The sequence below is a fragment of the Prenolepis imparis genome, unplaced genomic scaffold, assembly GCF_030444845.1.
Source record: "Prenolepis imparis isolate NDT839.2.m4 unplaced genomic scaffold, iyPreImpa1.0 SCAF_6, whole genome shotgun sequence".
NCBI classification, from domain to species: domain Eukaryota; kingdom Metazoa; phylum Arthropoda; class Insecta; order Hymenoptera; family Formicidae; genus Prenolepis; species Prenolepis imparis.
This window is the reverse complement of record NW_028141164.1, coordinates 5,323,538-5,344,692: the sequence shown is the minus strand read 5'-3', so window position 1 is coordinate 5,344,692 and position 21,155 is coordinate 5,323,538. Positions and strand designations below refer to the sequence as shown.

The window sequence follows — 21,155 nt, the reverse complement described above, 5'->3', positions numbered from 1 at the left end:
ATCAGGTTCCACGGTGCGGTAGGTATTACTCTATCGCGATCTTCGACATTCCATCTGCCTGGTCCAAGTGTTCGTCTTCCACGAAGTAGTCGAAGACGCCTGAACATTGCTTGAACCAGTCCTTATTTTACCGGATTATTTGTGGATTCGCTCCGAAGTACGACCGAAGCATCTCTTGATATAATACACGATAATATTAATATTTATAACTTTAATAAGAGTGTCACATCGACCGCATACGCGACGATATTTATTATGCTTGCTCAGATAGGTATTGAATTTTGTATGTGACAGGAACGACAATAATTTGCTTCTTTTTCCTGTTTAATGAAACTTGTATCGAATGCCCGATATAATTCAAACAGATAATTTAAAGACGCCACCTTCTATATTTACCGTAATGATAAAACATTAATAAATATCTCAACCACTGACTCAACAGGCGATTCCGTCTTGTCTGAATTACACTTCTCGAATCGATATTAAAGAACAACTAATGTGAACGATGTTATTAGTGAAGATAAAACATAGAATTAAGCTGAATTCATTGCACAAATTTAGACATGATTATATATATTATATTCCACATTTTTCTCTTTTAATTTTGTGAATTTAGACAAAAAATTTGCTAAAATATATATTAAATTAAGGCTCCTGGCTCCTTTCCGACCATGTCGAAATCGTGACGTCAGAGGCGAGAAAACACACGTTAAAATTTCTTAGATGCCATTTCGAAATAAAAAAATATTTCGATGAAACAGCACTTCAGATGGCTTTAGCACACTCTTAAAAAACCCCGAAAACTATCCTTTCCCCTTTATAATCAACAGCTGTAAAATGTAATGTTATGAAGCCCAGTCCGTCTGGTCTTTGCACATGCGCAGTCATTCCGCATGTCAAAGTCTGATATCTCGATCATTTTACAGATGTTGATTGATTATAAAGGAAAAAGGATAGTTTTCGGGGGTTTTTAAGAGTGTGCTAAAGTCATCTGAAGTGCTGTTTAAATCGAAATATCTTTTCATTAAAAAATGGCATCTAAGAATTTTCAGCGTGTACTTTCTCGCCTCTGACGTCACAATCCAATATGGCCGCGGTGAGCACCCAGGAGCCTTAAATGTAATGAAGTATATAGAAAAATATTTTACATAATCGTGTGGATTAAAATTTTCGCAGCCGACTCTCTCATCGGTTATCCGATGATTAAACAGACATCGTTCCTTCAGCCGAGAGCCGAGACCAAAGGGGAAGAGAATTTTCCATAATCTCTCGCTGGCGAATACAAACGAAGTTTGAATTCAGCAAGATTTTCTCTCGCCCCTTGGGTTTTCGCTGATCACGCGCGCCCGCGAGAAAGGGAATTCCGCTCGTTCTCTGAATAATTGTAGGCGGCAGTACGAGACGGAAGGTAGGAGAGAAGGTGAAATCGCGGGCAAAACTTCGCGTCTATTATTACCACGATCGCAAGAATGCCGTAGCTGCCGTATAGAGGTGGTGAAGGAACGGCAGGTTCCGCCATGAGCCGCCAGTTCAGAGACGAGGAAAGAAGCAGGAACCCGAGGAACGAGAGAGTGGATGAAGGGAGACGAGGGAGAAAGAGAGAGAGAGAGAGCAGCCCCTACTTACGTAATTTTAAATTAAACTGTGACGTTTTCAAATTAACGTTTTTGCCCGCTCGCCCTCACGCTCGCTCCGTTCTTTCTCTCTCTCTTTCACGATCTTCTTGTCTCTGTTGCTCGTTCCTCTTCGCTCTGCCTCCGGCGTTTCAGCTTGAGGCTCGCGCTAGACCCAAGGTAGAAACTTGTGATATTACGGCAGGGTTTTTCCGCCCCTCTCCTCTCCTTTCTCTCTCTCTCTCTCTCTCTCTCTCTCTCTCTCTCTCTCTCTCTCTCTCTCTCTCTCTCTCTCTCTCTTCATCCCCCACTCGTTCTCTCTTCGTCTATCCCTTGTTCCTGCGCGCTCTGTACTCACCGTTCTCTCTCCTCATCTCTCTCACCCCGCCAGTCCCGAGCGCGGAAGCGCGCGTAATTTAGGTACCAGGAAATTGGTTTTCTCGACAATGAAATAGAAGAATGCGATGCGACAAAGAGAGAGGTTGCCCTGAAGAGGCTTGAGGAAAAAAAAAGAGGAAAGAAGAGATGTGCCTTCGCATGAACGAACACGCGGCGTGACTCACCAGCTCGCGCACTTACTCGTCGCGGCAGTTGCAGTAATTGCAGTAGCTGCGCCCGGCTCTTTATTATTAAGGCACAGGGCCGCGGCTGAATGGGGAAATTTCGCGTTAACGTCGCCGAACGGATTTCCATTCACGACGGCGGTTTCACCGTCGTCGTCGTCGAGAAACGGAAAGGATCCATTGTCCCGCCGTGACGTGTCTCGCGGAAAAAGACAGAGTCGGTTGACGCGGGAGGGTTGGCCCGCGGATTCGCTCGGTGGCCGGAAAGTACGCGCGAGCTCCGAATCCACTTCTGTATCCTAATTTGGAGAACAAAAGAGCAGTCGGCGCCCGCACGAGATGACGTTTTTTTGTGTCGTCGGACGCGCGAAACTAGAGAGACAGGGGAGAGATTCGTATGCATTCGTTATTTTCGCCCCATAGCGGACGAGTCGAACGGTTCGATTAAAGGGAAGACAATTTTTTATCTTTCATTTTCTGCGACTACATTTTTTTTTTGCACGGCGAGGTAGAAATTTCGAGGAAGCGACGTCGGACTTTCTCGACGTGGGAGCCCACAGGAAGATTATCAAATTAGACACGGTCCTTACTACGTATAACATGCCCAATAAGATCGCGGAAACGCCGCAAGCGGACGCGCATCGGTGGATTCGTGCCTCTCTCGCTCGCAGAAGAGAGACCGGCAAATCGTTCGACGATAATTATCCGTCGCACACAATCGAAGTAGTATCCTGTGGAGACCCGGCCGGCGCGGCTCGCATCCTGTGTTGGCTCGCCTACTGTAGAGAGCCGAGCCGGTATCGTCGGTATCGTGCGTGTATAGCTCGGTACGAGTCCGCGGAACGCTCGTAATTGTTCGGTCGCCAGGGCCACTGAATAAAATACGAGCTACCGGTCGCGCTGTCTGTCAGTCCGCCCGGGGCTGCTGTCTGTCCGTCACGCTGACGTGGGAAGACGCCGCCTGGTTCCACCCCAGAAGCTCCGCCACTACCGAAAGCTAGTTACGATTGTTGTTGAGAAACTCAGGAGTCATGCAAGCGCCCGCCATCCGCCTCCACCCTCGCGCGCCTTCGTCCACCTCCTTCGTCTCTCGCAGCGAGCAATTTCATAGTCATGCAATCATAATCAACTCGAGATAATAGTTTTCTCGGTCGGGCGCAACCACGACTTTCTCTACGAACGAACCTTTCGCGCCCGGAACCGACCAGAGTAGCAGCTTTTACCCGGTTACCAGTTTTCCTAAGTTTTTTAAATGCATTCGCTTCTCCAAACGTGACTCGAAAGTTTGCCGATGTAATCTACGAACTTTCTGTAACTTTCGTCTCGACGATGACAGTATTGCCGTGTTAAATTCAGACCGATACGCGCAATTTACTTTTTTTTTTTTCACGAGCACGTCGTATCGCAGAAGGTAGAATTCTCCAGGGAGAATCGAGATCGAGATTGTCTCGACTGGATAATTAGACAATCCGGTTGGTTGTGCAAGGGCGATTAGTCACACGATGGATGATGCGCATAGCGCTTCGAGATCCTCCGGCTAACGACAAGTATACATCGAGGAAAGAAAGTGGAAGGGACAGAAGAGAAGGGTTTCCAGCGGATTTCGAAGAACGTTCGGCGGAGTCGTCGCGATATCTCGGGATCGCTCGTCCGTCTTGCGGCAATCGCGTAATTCCCGGTATCCTCCTCCAATTACACCCATCTGTTATCCTCACCCGTGCGTCCTTTTATTCGTTTCTCGTTGCCGGAGCTCCGGTCTCTTCGCCGTTTCTTCACCGATCGTCGAGACTCGCCCCGAGGACCCCACGCGCACGAAATTCGTCTAAATAATTGCGGACACGTCGTGCCACGAAACGTGCAACGTAACCGCAAAGTAACTAACGAATGCTGCTGCCGCGAAAAGGGGAAGAGAAAGGGTGCGGGCGTACTACATCTAAAGATGAGCGACAAAGTCAAAATATGTCAATAGCCTGGCTGCGGTAGACCGCAATAAACTATTACGTCGATTTTTCTAACCCCGCGAAGAGGGTCGAGGGTTACTTTGAGTCATGCGAGATGACGTGTCGACAAGCCTAACTGAACGCGCGGCATTGTATCGCTGACCGCATCGTTTGCGCAGAATTAATAAGCGGATTGTGTGCCTTTTTCTTTTTTTTCTCTCTCAACTGAATACGCCAGAGCGTGTGGCGGATAAATGCATACATAAGGTAGCTCGTTAACGAGGTCGAAAATCGTGAAACCTCGAAATTCGCGACGCACCGATGCACCGCGCGAATTAAAGGCGTCAACGAAGCGAGACTCTAACAAGTGCGGCGGTTTGCCAGTCGCCTATGCACTTTCTACCGTCAATTCGATATAAAACAGGGGTGTTGCGTTTTATTTATTTCTCAACAGATATATTACGTTGAAGGATGCGATTTGTTATAAGTTGAAAGCGATGAGAGACAAAATGCATTGCGGTGCATCACGCGGATCGCGTAAAGTGCCTATCTAAATATATCTAGAAAATTAGAGGAAAGAAGCCGTTGACAATGCCGTTCAGCGGCACGCACCAGCGAGAAGGGAGGAGAATTCGATAGGTGTTGCAAACAGGAGGGAATGGAGGGATATATAGACGGAGGTGACGGAGAGACTAGAGTGCATTAGCCTAATCTAATAACGCAAAGAACTAATAAGAGAAGCTGCTGAAATCCGTTTCCCATTCACGGATTTCTCCCTCTCTCGTTCTCCTCCCTTTTCCATCAAGTTCCTTCCACCTCTCATCCTCCACCCATCCGCACTTCCACCTTCGGCGCTGCTATAACCTATCTGGTGCCCGTAGGGCTAATGCATCGCACAATAGATCAATTACATACATTAGTGGCTTCGAGGATGGCTGAGGGTGTCTGTAAGCCTGCCTCTTTCATCCCTCCCCCTCTCGCTCTCTCTCTCTTTCTCTCTGCATATCTGCCTTACTCTGCTCTTCTCGACTCGAGATATCGATATCTATGGGTAGCTATCGCTAGCGAAGCGCGAATACAAACTGGATTTTAACTGCCCACCCCCTCTTATGGTGAATATACACTCAACTCGATTACGATGCGGTTAAATTACCTTCTACAACTACAAACTCTTCCCTACATTATTAATAAAATTGAGACACTCTTTTACGCGCATTAAATTGATTGCTATATTATTGGAAACTTTGCGAAATAATATTTTATTATTAATTAAAACGTAGATACATTTTTTTAATTAAGCTTTTATATAAACTTCAAGATTATTTTAATCGTTTCTGGACATTTCGAAACTTTTTAACTCGACAGACGCTCGTCAATCGTGAAGATTTTAAGACGCATCTCCGGCGAGAAAGGTAGAAGAAGTTTCACAACGGCTGCGAGAAAGAGTGAACATTTTATGCACCGAAGAAAATTTCGCGCGCGCTGCAAAAGAGTGGCGGATAAGAATATCGTACGTATAGGAAAGTAGATATATGCCGTGAGCACCAAAGTCGACGACGCCGACGACGACGACAACGACACAACAACAACAACAACAACAAGAACGAAGACGGCGAAGATGGGAAAGACGACGACGAAAACGACGACGAGGAGAAGGAGGAAGAGAACGACGAAAACGACGACGTAAGACGTCTCAAGCAAGGCGACCAGGCGAGAGAGAGCGTACCAGGGAACGTAAGTTAAGGCAGGGTGGTAAAAGAAAAGAGAGAAGGAGAGAGGGAAGGTTAACCGACGCAAACATAAAGTTGCAGACTTACGACGCGAGATCCCCGATAGCTCCTTCGCGGTGGGCATAAAAGCATTAAAAAACAGCCGAGGCAAAACGCGCAAGTGCATACGTACTCGTGCACGCACGTATACATGATCCTGATGTTGGTGCGACTATATAGGTATACCACATCACACGCTGTGCTTTCTTTCTCTCTCTCTCTCTTTCCTTCTCGCGGAATCGTCTTATTCTTCTTCTCCTTCTCATCTCCCCGTCCGCTTTGCTTGCATGCGTTCTTCGCGGTAGACCCCCGCAGCGACCAACCTGTCTTTCCAACACTGTTCCTTCGGCTATCTCGCCGGATATCCCGATAATACTCGGGGCGCGTCTAAATTCTTTCGTACGCGTCTCGTTGAGAGGAGAGGAGGGGGAGAGAAGAGAGAGATACGAAAGAGAGTGGCGCGCGCGATAACGATAATCGACGAGCGTGATACTCGAAAGAAATGCGACCGTTTGGTACCATTTCGTTTACGTTGGCACGCAGCGAGTCCTCTAATTGCGTTTTGTTCCGCGTCTTCCACAAAAAAAAAGAGTCCGGTTAATTGCCCTCCGCAAATTTTCGAGGCCTCCCCGCTCATTACGAGGACGATCGCGTGATCCGTATCGCCGTTCCCTTGCGATATTATTCCTGCAACATTGACGGACGCGAGATTGGTATCGTCCGCCTCAATGTACCGCTTGTAAAGCAGTAAATGGAGGAAGCGTTCTCCAGCACGGCACCGACGTTCAAAGCGACCCGGGACGAGCATAAAAAGCCTCGACGCTGTAGTTTTTGAAATATAGGCTCCCCCGGCGATATAATGATGAACCGTGTTTACACTGGGAGGCATCTTCGGCGAGACGCGGGGGCGAGGGTGAGGCGCCTCGTCAAGCTCTGCATAGGCGGGGGCGGTTTGCGCGAGAGAGAAGGAAGTGATGGAGAGAGGCTGCGGCGCGGAGCGGAAAGGAGGCGACTCCTTTTTCATGTAAATACGATGTAGCCGCGTGTAAAGACGACTGACCGCTCGTGTATATGCGGTACAATGTCGGCTGCTGGGGCCCTTCGCGGGTCAAAGCGACACGTCCGAGAGGAAGAGCGCGTCGCTCTCGAGGAAGGAACGCAGAGGACGGCCCGGCCGTAAAATATATCAGAGCCGCTGCGCGACTTCGCGGTACGGCCACAAATCACGCGGACCCCCGCTGCTATCCGCCACGCGGTGTGGGTGTACTGGTACCCTGTACCCCTCGTGCTCCCTCATGCTTTGCGCGCGATGATGCCGGTGTGCACCTTTCCCGGAAGCATCCATGGGTATAACGATCGAAGAGTCGATATCGCGAGAGAGGTGGATTCGCTTCAGAGACGAGACCATCTCGGGTCTTCAAACGAAAATCAATTGCACGCGAGAGTTAAACCGTCTTTTTTTTAAGTTAAATATGCCTTGTATAATATGTCAACACAGTACATTGTCATGCACATAGTGTCATAATCATTAGATTTTTTTACATAAAATTTTTTTCAAAATCGATATAAACATGATAGCGTAATCAAGATTCTTTTTTCTTTATCTATAAAAAAAAGCGATCTAATTCACGTTCGCATAAATAAATACATTGAAATGGACATAAAAATGGAATTAGCTCTTTCGATGATGTTAAATGTTTCATTATTTTATAAAAAAGAACTGAACAAATTTTTCTGAATGGTCAACATTATTCTGAAGCAATCAATTTATAATAATTTAACTTGACAAAAATGTTCTATTTAAAAAGATATCAAAAAATGTGTCGCTCTAATTTCTCATTTAAAGTTAAAATTATGCAGCAAAAAAATTTTTCGAGTATTATTAAACATTTTTCCAGATTTGCAGGTTTTTATGTATGTTGTTGCAAGTCTCTATTTCGTTTTAAATCTTAAAAGGCAGCATCGATAGATGACTGTCAGTTCTTCGCGTTTCTCGAAAGCCAAGTGGTTGTGAGAGATAACTTGATAACTAGTAGCTTAGCCGAATAATTTGAGCATGGGCCGCCTACGAATGATACCTCCTATCGATCATCCATTTCCGTGAACCGGCATCATGATATCCGAAGACGTCTTTCGCAACTACCGTTCAATAACAGCATTTCGTGCATGAAATAATTTAGGGATGTACATAATAAAAAGATTCCGGATATATCCGCTCCCACCCATATTTAGATCATGTCTTTCATTGGAAATTAATTTTTAAGTAGTATAAATAAGTAGTATAAATTTTTTAATTTTGTAAGAAATAGTAATTATAAAAGATTTATTCAATACAATTTAGTTTATTCACAAATAAAAATGCTAAAAATAAGAATATCTAAAACATTCTTATATTGTATATATTTCTTAGAAGCTTCTCTGTAAGATGTTTAAAATATACAAACGAGTAAAAATCACCAAAATTAATAGTAATATATGTACGTCAATTAAAACATTATTATTGTTAAAAAAAATCAAAAAAGATATATATACACATTTATTTCTTACACTCGTAGAAAATAATGGGAACTACACGTTATAATCGCGTGTATGAGAAACTAAAATGAATGAAATTTTATACGAGTACGTATCTATTTTTTAATTTTATTTGCGTATCGAGTTTCGTCAAAGACGCTCGAGCCTTTTAAAGAATTAGAGATAACGAGAAAAAGATGCGAAGAGGGTAAGAAAAGAATGTGAAACATCAATGCTCGAAATCACACCGACGTTATGATCGCATGTGTATGTGTAACTAGACTATGAAATAAAAGTGTAAGTGAATGGAGTCATAAATCACGGCGATACGAAACTCGATGACAGCTGGACATGTAGTAGCTAAACGATTTCACACCTCGAGGTGCGATGTGCGACACCTAAACAACTGAAAGTTGTGAAAAAAGTGTCGGCATATTCCTTTTTAGATTTTATCTGGGTATCGAGTTTCGTCAAAGCCGCGATGCTCGAGTTCGAGCTCGAGCATGCCTTATAAGGAAATAGAGATAACGCGAGAAGGACGCGAAGAGTATAGAAAAAGGATGCGAATATAGAATCCGAACGCCAATGCTCGAAACTACACTGACGTATGATCGCACGTGTGTGTGTGTGAACTAAACAGAATGAAATAAATTTGTGTGAGTAAATAAATAGAGCCATAAATCACAGCGATAAGAAACTCGGTGACAGACAAACATCGCTCGAGCGTGCCTTTTAAAAAAAGGACGCAAAGAGGATAAGAAAAGGATACGAGTAGAAAATCCGAAACGTCAATAAGACCAGATGTTTCGCGAGTCTTTTCCATTGGCTCGAGAATCGAGATTATTGGTCTACTCGAGGACTCCACGCGGATTATTTAGGTCGACTCCGCGTGGATTTGTTTAGGTCGGGAAATTCGGTATGCCATTGATAATGCACTTTCTAATTCTACTTTTTTTAATTGAATGAGTCTCCGCATAAGACGAAGAAAAAAGATTCGAATTTCTCGAGAAAACTTTTCCTAGTCGAACCGACGACTAATCGAAATCTTTAGATATTTCGTTGATTAGGTCTCTCCGGGTCGGCGGACAAACTCTAATCCCGCAAGCCCATGTATCATCCAAAGTTCGTTAGAAACTTTAAATATGCTACCTAGAGAATCCGACGATGAAAGTACGACGGATACATATATTCGAGGAGCTAACCAACGCGATCACAAGCCAGGAATCTCTTCTCCAGTGAATACTATTAATGAGGGCCGCCGAGAAGCAGAAGAAGTAAGCGTGGAAGGTAGAGAAAAGACGAGCGGGAGAGGACGGCGGGGGTGCCTTTTGAGAGGAGCTGCCTCCTTTTGTTGGACGCTTCGATGCGAGCGAGGAAATAATGCTCCGTGGAATGTGACCCGTGCACCTTCTCGCGCGCACCAGGATCTACGCGTGTGTGGATCAACGCTCGCTCGATCCATAGAGTCCGCTCAACAATCATCCACGTACAGTGACCGCGAGAGAGAGAGAAAGAGAGAAAATATGGCCCTTTATGGACGAGAAAGAACGCTCCCTGTCATGTCGTCGCGACGGCAATATTTCACACGCGTATGCAAACGAACGTGCCGGCGTATCGAGGCGCGTCAGCTGGCCAATTAGACGTCACGTCGTGTTGTCCGGTCGTTATCCCGCGAATTAAGAACAGACTTGATAATTAGATACGGCTGATGCGATAAGGATCCTTAAGATTTTCACCATAGAAAGCCAAACTGACGTATGATTATGAAATCAGGCAAACTCGCGATACGGATATACGATTTACATACTTTTTTCTTCCACCGTGATCTTTATCGATGCAGTTATCATTATTGAAACTAAGATAAATACACACCTCCTCGTACGCGAATCGAAAACTCGAGACGTCACTTTTTTTTTTTTTTTTTTTGCGGGGCCGCGAGAACGATTTTTTTTCTTTTTTATCCCCGCGGCGAATATTCATCTTCCTTGTCATCGGCTGTACAATTTTGCGGGACGAGAGAGAAAGAGAGAAAGGGATCGGCCGCGAAATAATAACAATGGCAAAAAAGCGGAGGCAAATGGCGCGGGACGAGGTAAGACGGAGCACGAGATGAAAGCGCAGAGTCATTTATAACTCGGGCGGAGTGGCACGTGATTAGAAGTACCAAATGACCGCGCGCCAACAACAGCGCGGCAGCGAACAGCATCAGCGGCAAAGTCTCTCGGCGATGAGGTACCGACTCTTACTCGGACCGACACACTCCCTCCTCGTCCCTCGTCGCGCACCGAGGACGAGGAATGTTTTAACCGGTAGCGAGCGCGAGATCATTATAACGATTCGAATCTACCGAGGAGGAGAAGAAAGAGATGGAGAACGCGCGCGCGCTGACTCTCGCTCGTTATTAATATCGAATAACGAGATGACCGTGGGCTCGCAAGCGCCAATGGCATGCCGTGGTGTGCCCACGGCGTATTCTTTATTAACGATGCACCACCATTCCCAGGATCGTCCGCGTACCAAAAAATCCACTCGATGCCGGGACCAAGAGTCCGTCCGAGATCGAGAGGAGGACCGAAGTCGCAGGTAGATTCGAGATCAAACGCGAGACAGTGAGAGAAGGGTGAGAGGGCCCCGAAAGAAGATGTTTGATATTCGTGGGACGAACGTTCGTTATCGGATGACGCATAACTCGGCAAGGAGCTCCGCGAAAGGCAGAGCGTTTATTGCTCGTTAGGTAGAAAGAAAGACGGCGATAAACGTTGAAACGAGCTTTAAGATATTCCTCGGTGTCGCCGATCGTCCGGAGGGGGGTTAGTCGATATAAATGTCGCGAAACGACGTGTGTGAAAGAGATCGATGTAGTAATAATTTGAAACGAGCGACACCACGATTTTCTTAAATCAAGAAATAAGCGACTCTTCTTCGCGCGACAAATTATCAAGAATGACAACTTTTACTTCCGTTCGCGACTATCCGCTTTCCATCAATTTTCATTTCAAGATATTCTCGTCGCGCGTATCCGCCGCGAGATTCGAGCTAAACGCGATGTCCACAACGTCCGATATCCGATTTGTATTAATATGTCGCGGCCGATAATTTCGGACGTTGCTTTCTCTCAAACGACGACTCGGGGTTGCGGGACCAGTCTTCGGCTTCGTCGGCGACGACTATTTTTGCCGCCACGCCTAACAAATGTGAATATAATTGCACGCGAACTTAATGGTTATTGATGGCTCCCGGGTTTCTCTCCTTCTACCTTCTTTTCTTTCTCTTCTGCATCAGGCGGATGAACCGGGTTCTTCTTTAAGATATCGGGTCGTGGCGTGCCGGCGTTATGGAAGCGATGCTTTAAGAGCGATACTGTCGGGCACCGACCCCCCGCCGCATGACCGACACAACTTGATTCACCACGTTGGGACGATCGTGGCGAACGGGGCGTTTTCTTTTTTTTTTTTTTTTTCTTTTGCTCCCTGCGATCTTTCGCAGGCGTTCAACTTCGGATGAAAATGCACCGAGTCGCGCGTAAGAAGCCGAAAGAGGCGCCTATCAGAAAAAGGAATCGACACTCGAACGAATCGAATGGACGAGCTGCGGGGTTCATCCTCTCCCGGCGTTCCATCAGACACAAGATCGTTAGCGACGATTGCGAGGCCCTTCGCGCGAGAGAAAAGGATTATATATATACTTCAGCCCGATTGATTGTTCGTATTATTTTCGTTATAATTTTATTGAAATTTTTTATCAAATATTCCAATATTATTTTGTTCCTCATTAATTATTAGAAAATTTATAATGGAGAGAAGCGATTTTTATTTTAACTCTATTCATTTGTGTACGATTGGATAAAATTTTTAACAGTGACTCTTTTTAACAATTTGTTTAATTTCTTGCAAGCTATAACAATTCCATTAGCCGTGGTATTATATTTTCGTTCGTCGTCACTGGGTCACGCATTAGTTTCGTGACGGATGCAGTGCACGGTTCTTCAGCTCCTTGTGACGCGACAGAAACGATGTACCAGCGTCATCAGACCATGACGCAACAAAATTCCGCGCTCAAGCCGGCAGATCGCATACAAAAGCACGGCTAAGCTCTCGCATTAACGTCATTACAAAGGAAGCGACAGCGACTCATCGAGCTAACATTGTTTAAATTTACACAAGATATTAATTTCAAGAATATATCACACACGTTTACCGCTACAATCAACTTTGCGAAAAACGCAAAAGAAAAAAAAATTTCAAATTGCGCCCCCACGCAATACCATAAATATTTTAACAATTTCAAGATTGCGGTATATATTCAATGAAAGCAATACTCAACATGCTTACGAATTATCGCCCGATTCTCAACAATAATCAAACCGCAAATATATCGTTAGACTGCTAATTCGCGTCCTTTCATGCGGAATATGCCGTAATAATCGCGGACAGCCTCGTACATATCCCGCGACGTACACACGAGCGTGGAAGAGTCGTTAAAATAGGCGACGTTTTGCGGCCAAGCCGCAAGGCGAGGCGTTTGGGAGGGAAACATAAACGTATCCTTGTTGCTGGAATAAACCGCACGCACGCAACAAAAAGAAAGAAAAAAACGTCCGCTACGTGCAACTCTGCGCTTCGTGGCGGCTCTTCAAGGAGTGCACACGAGGTACACGCGAGAAAAGGAGGGCTAACCGCAAACAGCACCGGTAACCGCACTCGCGCCTAATGACAGCGTTTTACGGCCTTATGAAACACAATTGCGGTAAAGGTCTTGATATTTCTCGATAAATCGTCAACTTTCGCCTTCGATATTGGTCTCGCGTGTCTCCGAGGTACTGAGGATTATCGAACGACAAACTAAATTTCGCAAAGTATGCAAAATTATGTATCAGGAATGATATGATATAAAATAAATTGTAATATAAAAGATGCGCCGCTTTACGGCGCGGAAAAATCTTCTACGTATATCCCATCCCTTCGCGACAGAAAATTCAAGATAAAGAGATTTTTAATTAACGCCGAACTAATTAAAAGTTGAAGTCTGTCGTTGCGCGCTCGAGGAGGAAGTTTCGAGTTTTCGAGTACGATAGCGAAGTTTCGAAGCGACTCCAAAGCGGAAGTTCGACAGCGGGGGTTGCTATCTCCGCCTCCTGATTCTCAATGGTACTCATATCGATAACTCCCGCACTCCTCGGATAATTGAGCTTAACGAAGTGCCTGGTATTCTGGAAGAGCGAATTCGTCGCCGAAACGATCCGCGCGAGCGCGCTTATTCACTCTGCAGGAGTTACGACGATCCAAATCCAATCTTCCAATCGTAGTCAATTACAGGCTGACAATGGCCCGTACAGACTTGCTGCTTAAATATCAGCTATACGAGACGACGGTGTCATTTCGTATACAAACGGGATTACGTAATCCAATTCACGGTCTAACAAAAGGTTCGACAAAGAAAGCCGGGAAAATGTGGAGGGATAGAGTGCTCCTTTCTTTATATATTCGCTCTTTAATTCGCGAACTGTATACCTTCTCTGTTGCAATTGTTTAGAAAGTGAAGAAATTCTCCCAATACAAAAAAATACGAATATAAATTTTCAATCTAATAAAAAGAAAATTTCATAAATTATAATTCCTCCGGCATCACAGCGCATTTGCATTACTATAATTGTCATTCTATCATTAATGCGATCTCGGAATAAATACGCGTCCCATCATTCCGCTCTTCTGCATCGCTACGAGACTTGCAACGAGAACGCGACATCCAGTTGAAACAACATCCGCGGAGCCGTGTCGGGACATTTAAGAGCCTCGGGGCCAGGTTCATATAATGTCTTAGGCGGTCGAAGCTGTGTCGACAAGCCGCAGATACTCTCCGGCGATAGTTAAAGTGTATATACTCGCCCTGTACATACATGGTGCGCGCGATAGATAATCGCGGTATTGTCTTACATCGACGCTCGTATTATCCACCGGGGTACACATGCAAGCCTTGCATCGGTCGGCTCGTATTCTATTCGCGAAGGCGCTTTTATCCGGGCGACGATCTACCGCGAGCGAACTGACGAGACTAATCACCCGTCCACCGCAGAATTCTTTCTGCCAATCTCCTTTCTCTCTGATGTTCAACCTCTCTGATCGCAGCATCGCGGTCGCAGACGGGCAATCATGAAATCGGTTAGATAAATCGATATTTAGAGAGTGTAACTGCGAAATAAGTGCGAATAGGATATTGATAATTATACTCATTTTTTATAATTAGGCATTGTATTTTGACACTTTTTTTCTCACATTTCTTGATCGAGATTATCAACAGCAATTTTCAAAATGCATCGCATACAACATTCATTTCTTTCTTGTACAGGTTTTATATTCGCGTTGGATATATCAAAGAGTGACGTCGGACGGTCGAAAGAGTCTCGCCAGTATTTCACCGTTCGCGATACTGGTTATGTTTCACTTTGGAAGTAAGGAGCCGCACGGAGGGTAAATATTGCAGTATGCACTCAGGCACAGAGACAGGATGCATACCGGCGCACCGTTTGCACCCCCTCGTCCTCCTCCTCTCCACGAGTCAGCGCGGCAACCTACCTACCCCTGGCACGAAGGTAACTGGTAACGTCTATGTATTAGCACCCGCATATATTATTTCGCTGCATATAGCGGGAGAGTCTGGCATGTTGCATGTTGCGCATATTCGAAACTCGCGACTACTTCCGCGCGATTCGTGCCTCGTTCTCGTGTGATGCCGAAATGCGCGAGGCACGTGCGGCTATCGTTTTGCAAATGAGATATTCTACTGGGGGGCGTCAAGAAATTTGCCATTTATACATATTAAAACGCGTGCATCAGCGTTATCATCCGGCCGCGGCCATTGCAAATCGCGATATCGATAAAAATACGTAAATTATTATTGTAGTCGTTGGTTTCCCATTACTCGCGCTTTAGTATATATCATGCAGTGAATATTGTTTGATAAAAAAGCATTACACGCTGGTTTATATAATATATATACGATCCCTAATAATATTTTATTGTTATTGCCAATTATTACTCGGTTTTTAGCTTTATATTCCGCGCTGAAAGTATCGCAAATAAATCGTATAACAGCACTGATCATTTGTTTGTTAATATTCGTACAGATATAGCACGACTGGTTCGTAAATAACGCGTTATATTCGCGCGGTGGCGCAAGTAACGTTCGCGCGAAAAATAAAAAAAAATATAAGACTGATATTTTTCGGCGGGGTATCTACCGTGTGTATAAAACCGCGACAAGGCTCAAAACGCGAGAGGCCGCGCCTTTTATTCCGCCGGTGCGTGTGAAAACACCACGCCGCGCGAACCCAGAAAATACAGTAATACACGAGTACCTCGGCGACAGCCACTCGGCTCGGTTGTCACGTGTCCCGTTATTTATGGATGTAACACAGCGGCAACCCTCTTATTCGTAGTTTTTACTCATATTTCGCGAAGCCCTGCCGGGAGAGATCGAAACGCGCGCCCGAAACACCGCGGGATGAGAAGCCGCGCGGTGATATCCGTGAACTGAAACACAGACGAGACGAGAAAAAGAGAGAAAAACGGAGAGAAGAACCGAGGGATGGGGGATGTGGGTGGCGGGAGCGAGAGTAGATCCGAAGTTCGGGCGTTATTTATGATGCTTTCTCCCAAAGCGGCCGCGCTAAGCGACCGCGGCTTTTGCCAGAGTACGATCGCCCTTCCGGTACCTTATGTCGTGCTTATTTCTTCCGAGGGTATCGTTCCCTCGTCGAATGCTACGTTACATATCGTGCCTTCCCGTGATACTCAACATGGAAATGGCATTCGAGCGATTTTGTAATTCGTGACATATGTTAATGCGACACTTGACTAAAAGTGTAAAAAAAATGTTTTATAAATAATCAAATTGTATTTTTAATTCGAATATATGTACACGATATGTATACGATTATAATATTTTGTGTTATCGTAAATTTGTCGAAATTTGAACAAGTAAAATAAATGATACTTGTGATTCTGAATCTTCAATCGATTTTATCTAAGATGTATCGCAAATTCATGCCACTTCTAAGGATTCATTCAGGAATCCATTCACCCACCTCCGGTAATCTACATGTTACACGTCGCTCGTATAATATCGCGTACACGCGAAAGGGCTGGTGGTCAGTTGGTCGGCCCGCTTAATCCCTTATCCCTTTAAGCGTTGTGTATTATCCTCGTAAAAACTAATACAGAAGCGACGTTGGTCCGGCTCCGCCTAAAGCCTGCTTCCAGCAGAGGGACGTATATATAAAAAGGCAAAAAGAGCAAAAAAAAAAAAGAGACGACTCCGGAGCGGAGACCCGGCAGCGTCGGCCCCCAGGGCTCGAAAATACGTCGAGTTTGCCCGCTCTGAAGTACACGCGGGGATGAAGAAGAGAGAGAAGGGAGAAGAGAGAGAGAGAGAGAGAGAGCGTTTTGTGCGCAAGAGAGGCGATATATCACCGGGCGACGAAACAACCAACCCCCGACGAGAGTTGCATTTGCATCGACGGACCGACGCTCGCACACGGTCGAGGACGCATATAAAAGGCAGACACATACACAGACTCTCCCGGGCGTCGATCGACTTCATCTCCCCGTTCCACCGTAGCTCCTGGTTCCTCCCGGGGGCGCGAAGGGGCTTTGCCCGTTCTTCCCTAACCCCAAGGCCTGATTTACATTTTCTTTCCTGGCGCACGGGGTTCCGTTCCACTCGATAAGAGGAAACGCCTCGAACCGACGGTATTTCAACCCTTGCGAAAAAGAGATTCGAAACTCGTAGCGAGAGCTCGCGCGATCCGGAGTCCGGACTCCTAGGATCGCGTAGTCCGAAGTAAGGGAGATTTCGAGAGGATGAGGGGCTCTGACGAAAGAAACGGCCGGCACGGAGGCGAAATAAAATCATCGTGCTTTTTATTTCCCCTTTTAGTTGCACTTGTTTCGCAAAGACAGATAACGCTGGCTTCGGATTAGCGATAACGCGAATAAGTTATTGCGAAATACGTCTCTTTCTCTACGGTTGAACCATTTTTCTCGCGTATTTCACGGCAATCTCGCTTCATTGAGAACGCATCAAAAATCGAATGGATCAAAGAAATTAAAATTTCCCGAAGTATTTCTCTTTTATTTCATCGCTTCGCGCTTATATCGTCGTCGAGGAGCATCGTTCATCCCGTTTACGATCGTAAAAATATCGTAAAGAGTCGAGTAACTGGTGGCGTTTGACTGGGAGATGAGACCATGCTGTGCCTCGTACAGAATTATGTAAAGAGATGCATCCACGTGCGCTTCAACCATTACGTTCGACTAGATCGGGATGGAAGCGACCAATATCAAGCGCTCGTGAATTCCAAAAATCATAAATATAACTTTTATTAGTTATATAGATATGACATTCCTAATACTCGTAATTTTTCCGCGATAGGCAACATCATCGAAGAATTGGCAAAAGTGCATTGAATATAGAAATTTCTCGAGAAATAATATATTTTACGTAAAAATTATTTATTATCTACTGCTTGGATTATTGAAATTATTAAAACGTATATACGTAATATCGTAAATGTAATTTCGAAAAAGTATGCGTGTAAAATGAGAGCACGCAAAATGGCACACGCGTGATGTTTCGCGGAATTTGTAACTATCCGCTCGCGAAACGGTGTCGCACGGTATAAATTAAACTGCCCCATAGGCACGCGCTGCACCCAATCTCCCAACAAAATATCTCGCTTCAATCTGCACACATGTGTTATATACGGTTCAAAAACATTCTGCCATTACCGGCACTCGTTCGCCATTACATTAATTTCCGTTTCGCGCTTATACGGAAATGTTTCGCGCCGATTTACAATATTCGTATCGTTTCACGCATGGAACCGCATCGTCTATATGAGACTGAAACTCTGGCGAAAAAAAGCGCAATTTTTTTTATGGACGCCGAGCGATATTACATGTTCGAGCAGAAGGCGTACGCGTATAATAGAGCGTAATTCAAAAGACCGAAAAGAAGGCCGACACGAGCCGCGAAAAGGAATATTACGTAGGAGAAAAATGGGAAATCTCCTGCCCCTCCATTGGGGATATGGGAGATGACGCGGAATATCGTCGACTATGAAATTGGATCCGGATCTTTTAAACGACGCCGAGAACGTAGCGTCGCGACGACGTTTGTAACAGCGGCAGGTTGCTCTCGCGAAGGATAAAAAGGTTTGCCTATACTTTGAAGATCAGAAGCCTGGCACGAGCCAGGCTCTACTGTTCTCTCTGTTCGCTCTTCCTCTTTCTTAACCGTCTTCCCTCCGGGTTACGCTCTATAAACGGAGCAGCGGGAGCGGCTCCGACGTGTTGTACGATCACTGAATCATTGTTGGTGATAGATAGCACAGCTGTTGCGCGCGAGATCACACGAGCTCTCGAAATAGTTGGGCAACAATACATGCCGCATTTTCGCGGTGTCTCGCGGCTAACGTACGCCGCGAGTCATCTCGACCGAGTCTCGATTTAACGAACCGCGTGCGCTTCTCCAACGGCCACTTTGTAGATCCGCCTGATCGTCCGCGTCCGCGCGCTCGCCTGTCTGTGAACGAGGTGTCAAACGCTCCGCTGGCATTAACGCACCACCAGTTCGTTAAAGCAGAATGAATGGCAAGCGCGATAACTACCTACTCATGATTCAACGGCTGATTAACAACATCTATTCTCTCTCTAAAGTCAGTCTTATACATGCTCTTCGCCACCGTTCCAACATTTTTATAATAATAATAATTTCAATTGTGACTTTAAACGTAAAAAATCAATTAATATCTGGCATTGAAAAAATAATGACATTATATAAGAAAATGTCTAAAACTTATATAATAGAAATAATTTTTCTTATCAAATAATCTGAATGCATTCTGACAATTGTCGCAATATAAGCTCTTATTTTCTCAAAGCATTTCGTAGTCAAAAGATACTCGGACAGATATAAACGTTCTTTTTCGAGTTGGTGCCATCAGGCTCGTTTTGCACAACGCGCTAAATTTTACAAGGAAGATAGATCGCCACCTTATTTTATCGCGATAATGAGCTTACTCGCGACTCTACCGTTAGGCAAAGCTACTAGATACTCTGGCGAACGGACTGCGAGCTAAATGCGTCTTGATGGAGTACAACAATGTACCCGCGGGAAAGCCCGAGGTTAACGTATGCGCGCTCACCGATAGCCGATCGGCCATGCTAAGTTATCTTTGGCGAACACGAGTGCAAGAATAATTACCAGATGCCGAGCGGCATCTATTCGTCTCGACCCTGAGAACCGGGGTCCGCGCAAGTCGATTTCGCGAAGAAGACGAATAGCCGCGTTATTCTATTACGCTAAGCGCGATAATGAGACGCCTGAGGCTGGCAGAAAGCGTCGAAGCCTCTCTCTCTCTCTCCCTTTTCCTCCCTCTCGACACGAAGTCGAATTAGTTCGATATTTCCTGGAGGTGCGCGTACACGACAGTGCTAATGCGAATTCTCTGTATGCGAATATTCGCAAATAAACGCAAGGGCGCGTCCAAAGTGCTCGGAGTGCGACGAATTAGCCTGATTCATCGCCGAGCGCCGACTTCGAAGAAGACGAAATTTATGCATCTGTTTAGTCTGCGCGCTGGACCGTTTCTTTTTGCGCATCATCTCTCTCTTTCTCGCGCTCTCAGCTCTCGTTTAATCCCGTCGTTGATGTATGTAAACACGCGAATTCGCTGTCGCGAATCGGACTATCTTCTCCGGGTATACAAGAGCTATTATTATATTACAAACTCTCTCGGATTTGCGCGACTAATGTGTAGACGCGCTGCAATTTATTAATGATTTTATAACCGCGATGCAAATATATGAATATATATCTCAAACGTCATTTTGTTCGATTTGTGGTTACAGTATAATCTCGTACGTGAAGAGAGCGTCGCGAAAATAACTGGTTCGCGTAAATTAATCAGTGAAGAAATCCATGGCTTGGTGAGACAGCCATTTAAGCTGTAAATCCGCGGAAAGTTAGAAATTGAAAGAATTATGGCGATCCGCCTCGAATCCTCTCGCACCATTATTACGTTAGGGTGTGAGGAATAGGATATATTATACGGAGAAGACCAGTAGCCTATACACAGAACCAACGAGTTTACGGAGGCGAGCGGACAAGAAATCAACTAAGAGAGTAGAGAGGTGGCCGCTATAGCTACCGTATAATTACGCGAACGCCTCTTCCGGAGATGACGCGTTATTACCCCGGGGCGACTTCCTCGTGCGGCCCAGGCAAAATCCTACGGAACCTCCTTAAAGGTGGACCCAAGGGGCATTAGAGTTCGTGTAATCGCTTGGTTATATTATGACCCATTTCGCGTTTTAGGATATTCTTTAAATTGCGCTCGAATATTACGCGAAGAAAAGAGGTAAAAGAGAAATAAAAGTAATCAAAATATCGATACAGCTGACGCCGTTATTTCATTTATGTTTCAGAGAGAAATTTTTTTCGTGCAGAAACATTTTCTTTCGTATTGCACAGTAAATTAAAAATGCAATTACTTTTTTTATTCAATTATTTAACTATGTCTATAATAGGGAGATTTTAATTTATGTAAGAGAGTACACATTTATACTAACACAATAATATGCGTTTTACGAAATATTTGAGCAATTGCAAAAGTTTGCGAAAAGATTTTTATTTTCTCCGATTTTTCTACTCCTCTAGACCGTTCTTTCGTGAGTTTATTACTTCACTCGCTTCCTC

The 21,155-nt window shown here is 45.0% G+C and overlaps 2 protein-coding genes across 7 annotated transcripts in view; one reads left to right on the top strand and one right to left on the bottom strand.

Moving 5' to 3' along the window:
- The window catches only part of LOC145937167 (uncharacterized), a 155,156-nt gene extending 140,285 nt beyond the window's left edge, over positions 1–14,871 (top strand). The window contains exon 4 of the mRNA XM_083040076.1: positions 14,745–14,871. Coding sequence (XP_082896202.1) covers positions 14,745–14,778 — 34 coding nt within the window. The 3' untranslated portion in view covers positions 14,779–14,871. The remainder of the gene's footprint in view (positions 1–14,744) is intronic.
- Hth (Meis homeobox homothorax) overlaps positions 1–21,155 on the bottom strand; it is a 380,805-nt gene that overhangs the window by 53,923 nt on the left and 305,727 nt on the right. The window lies entirely within an intron of this gene.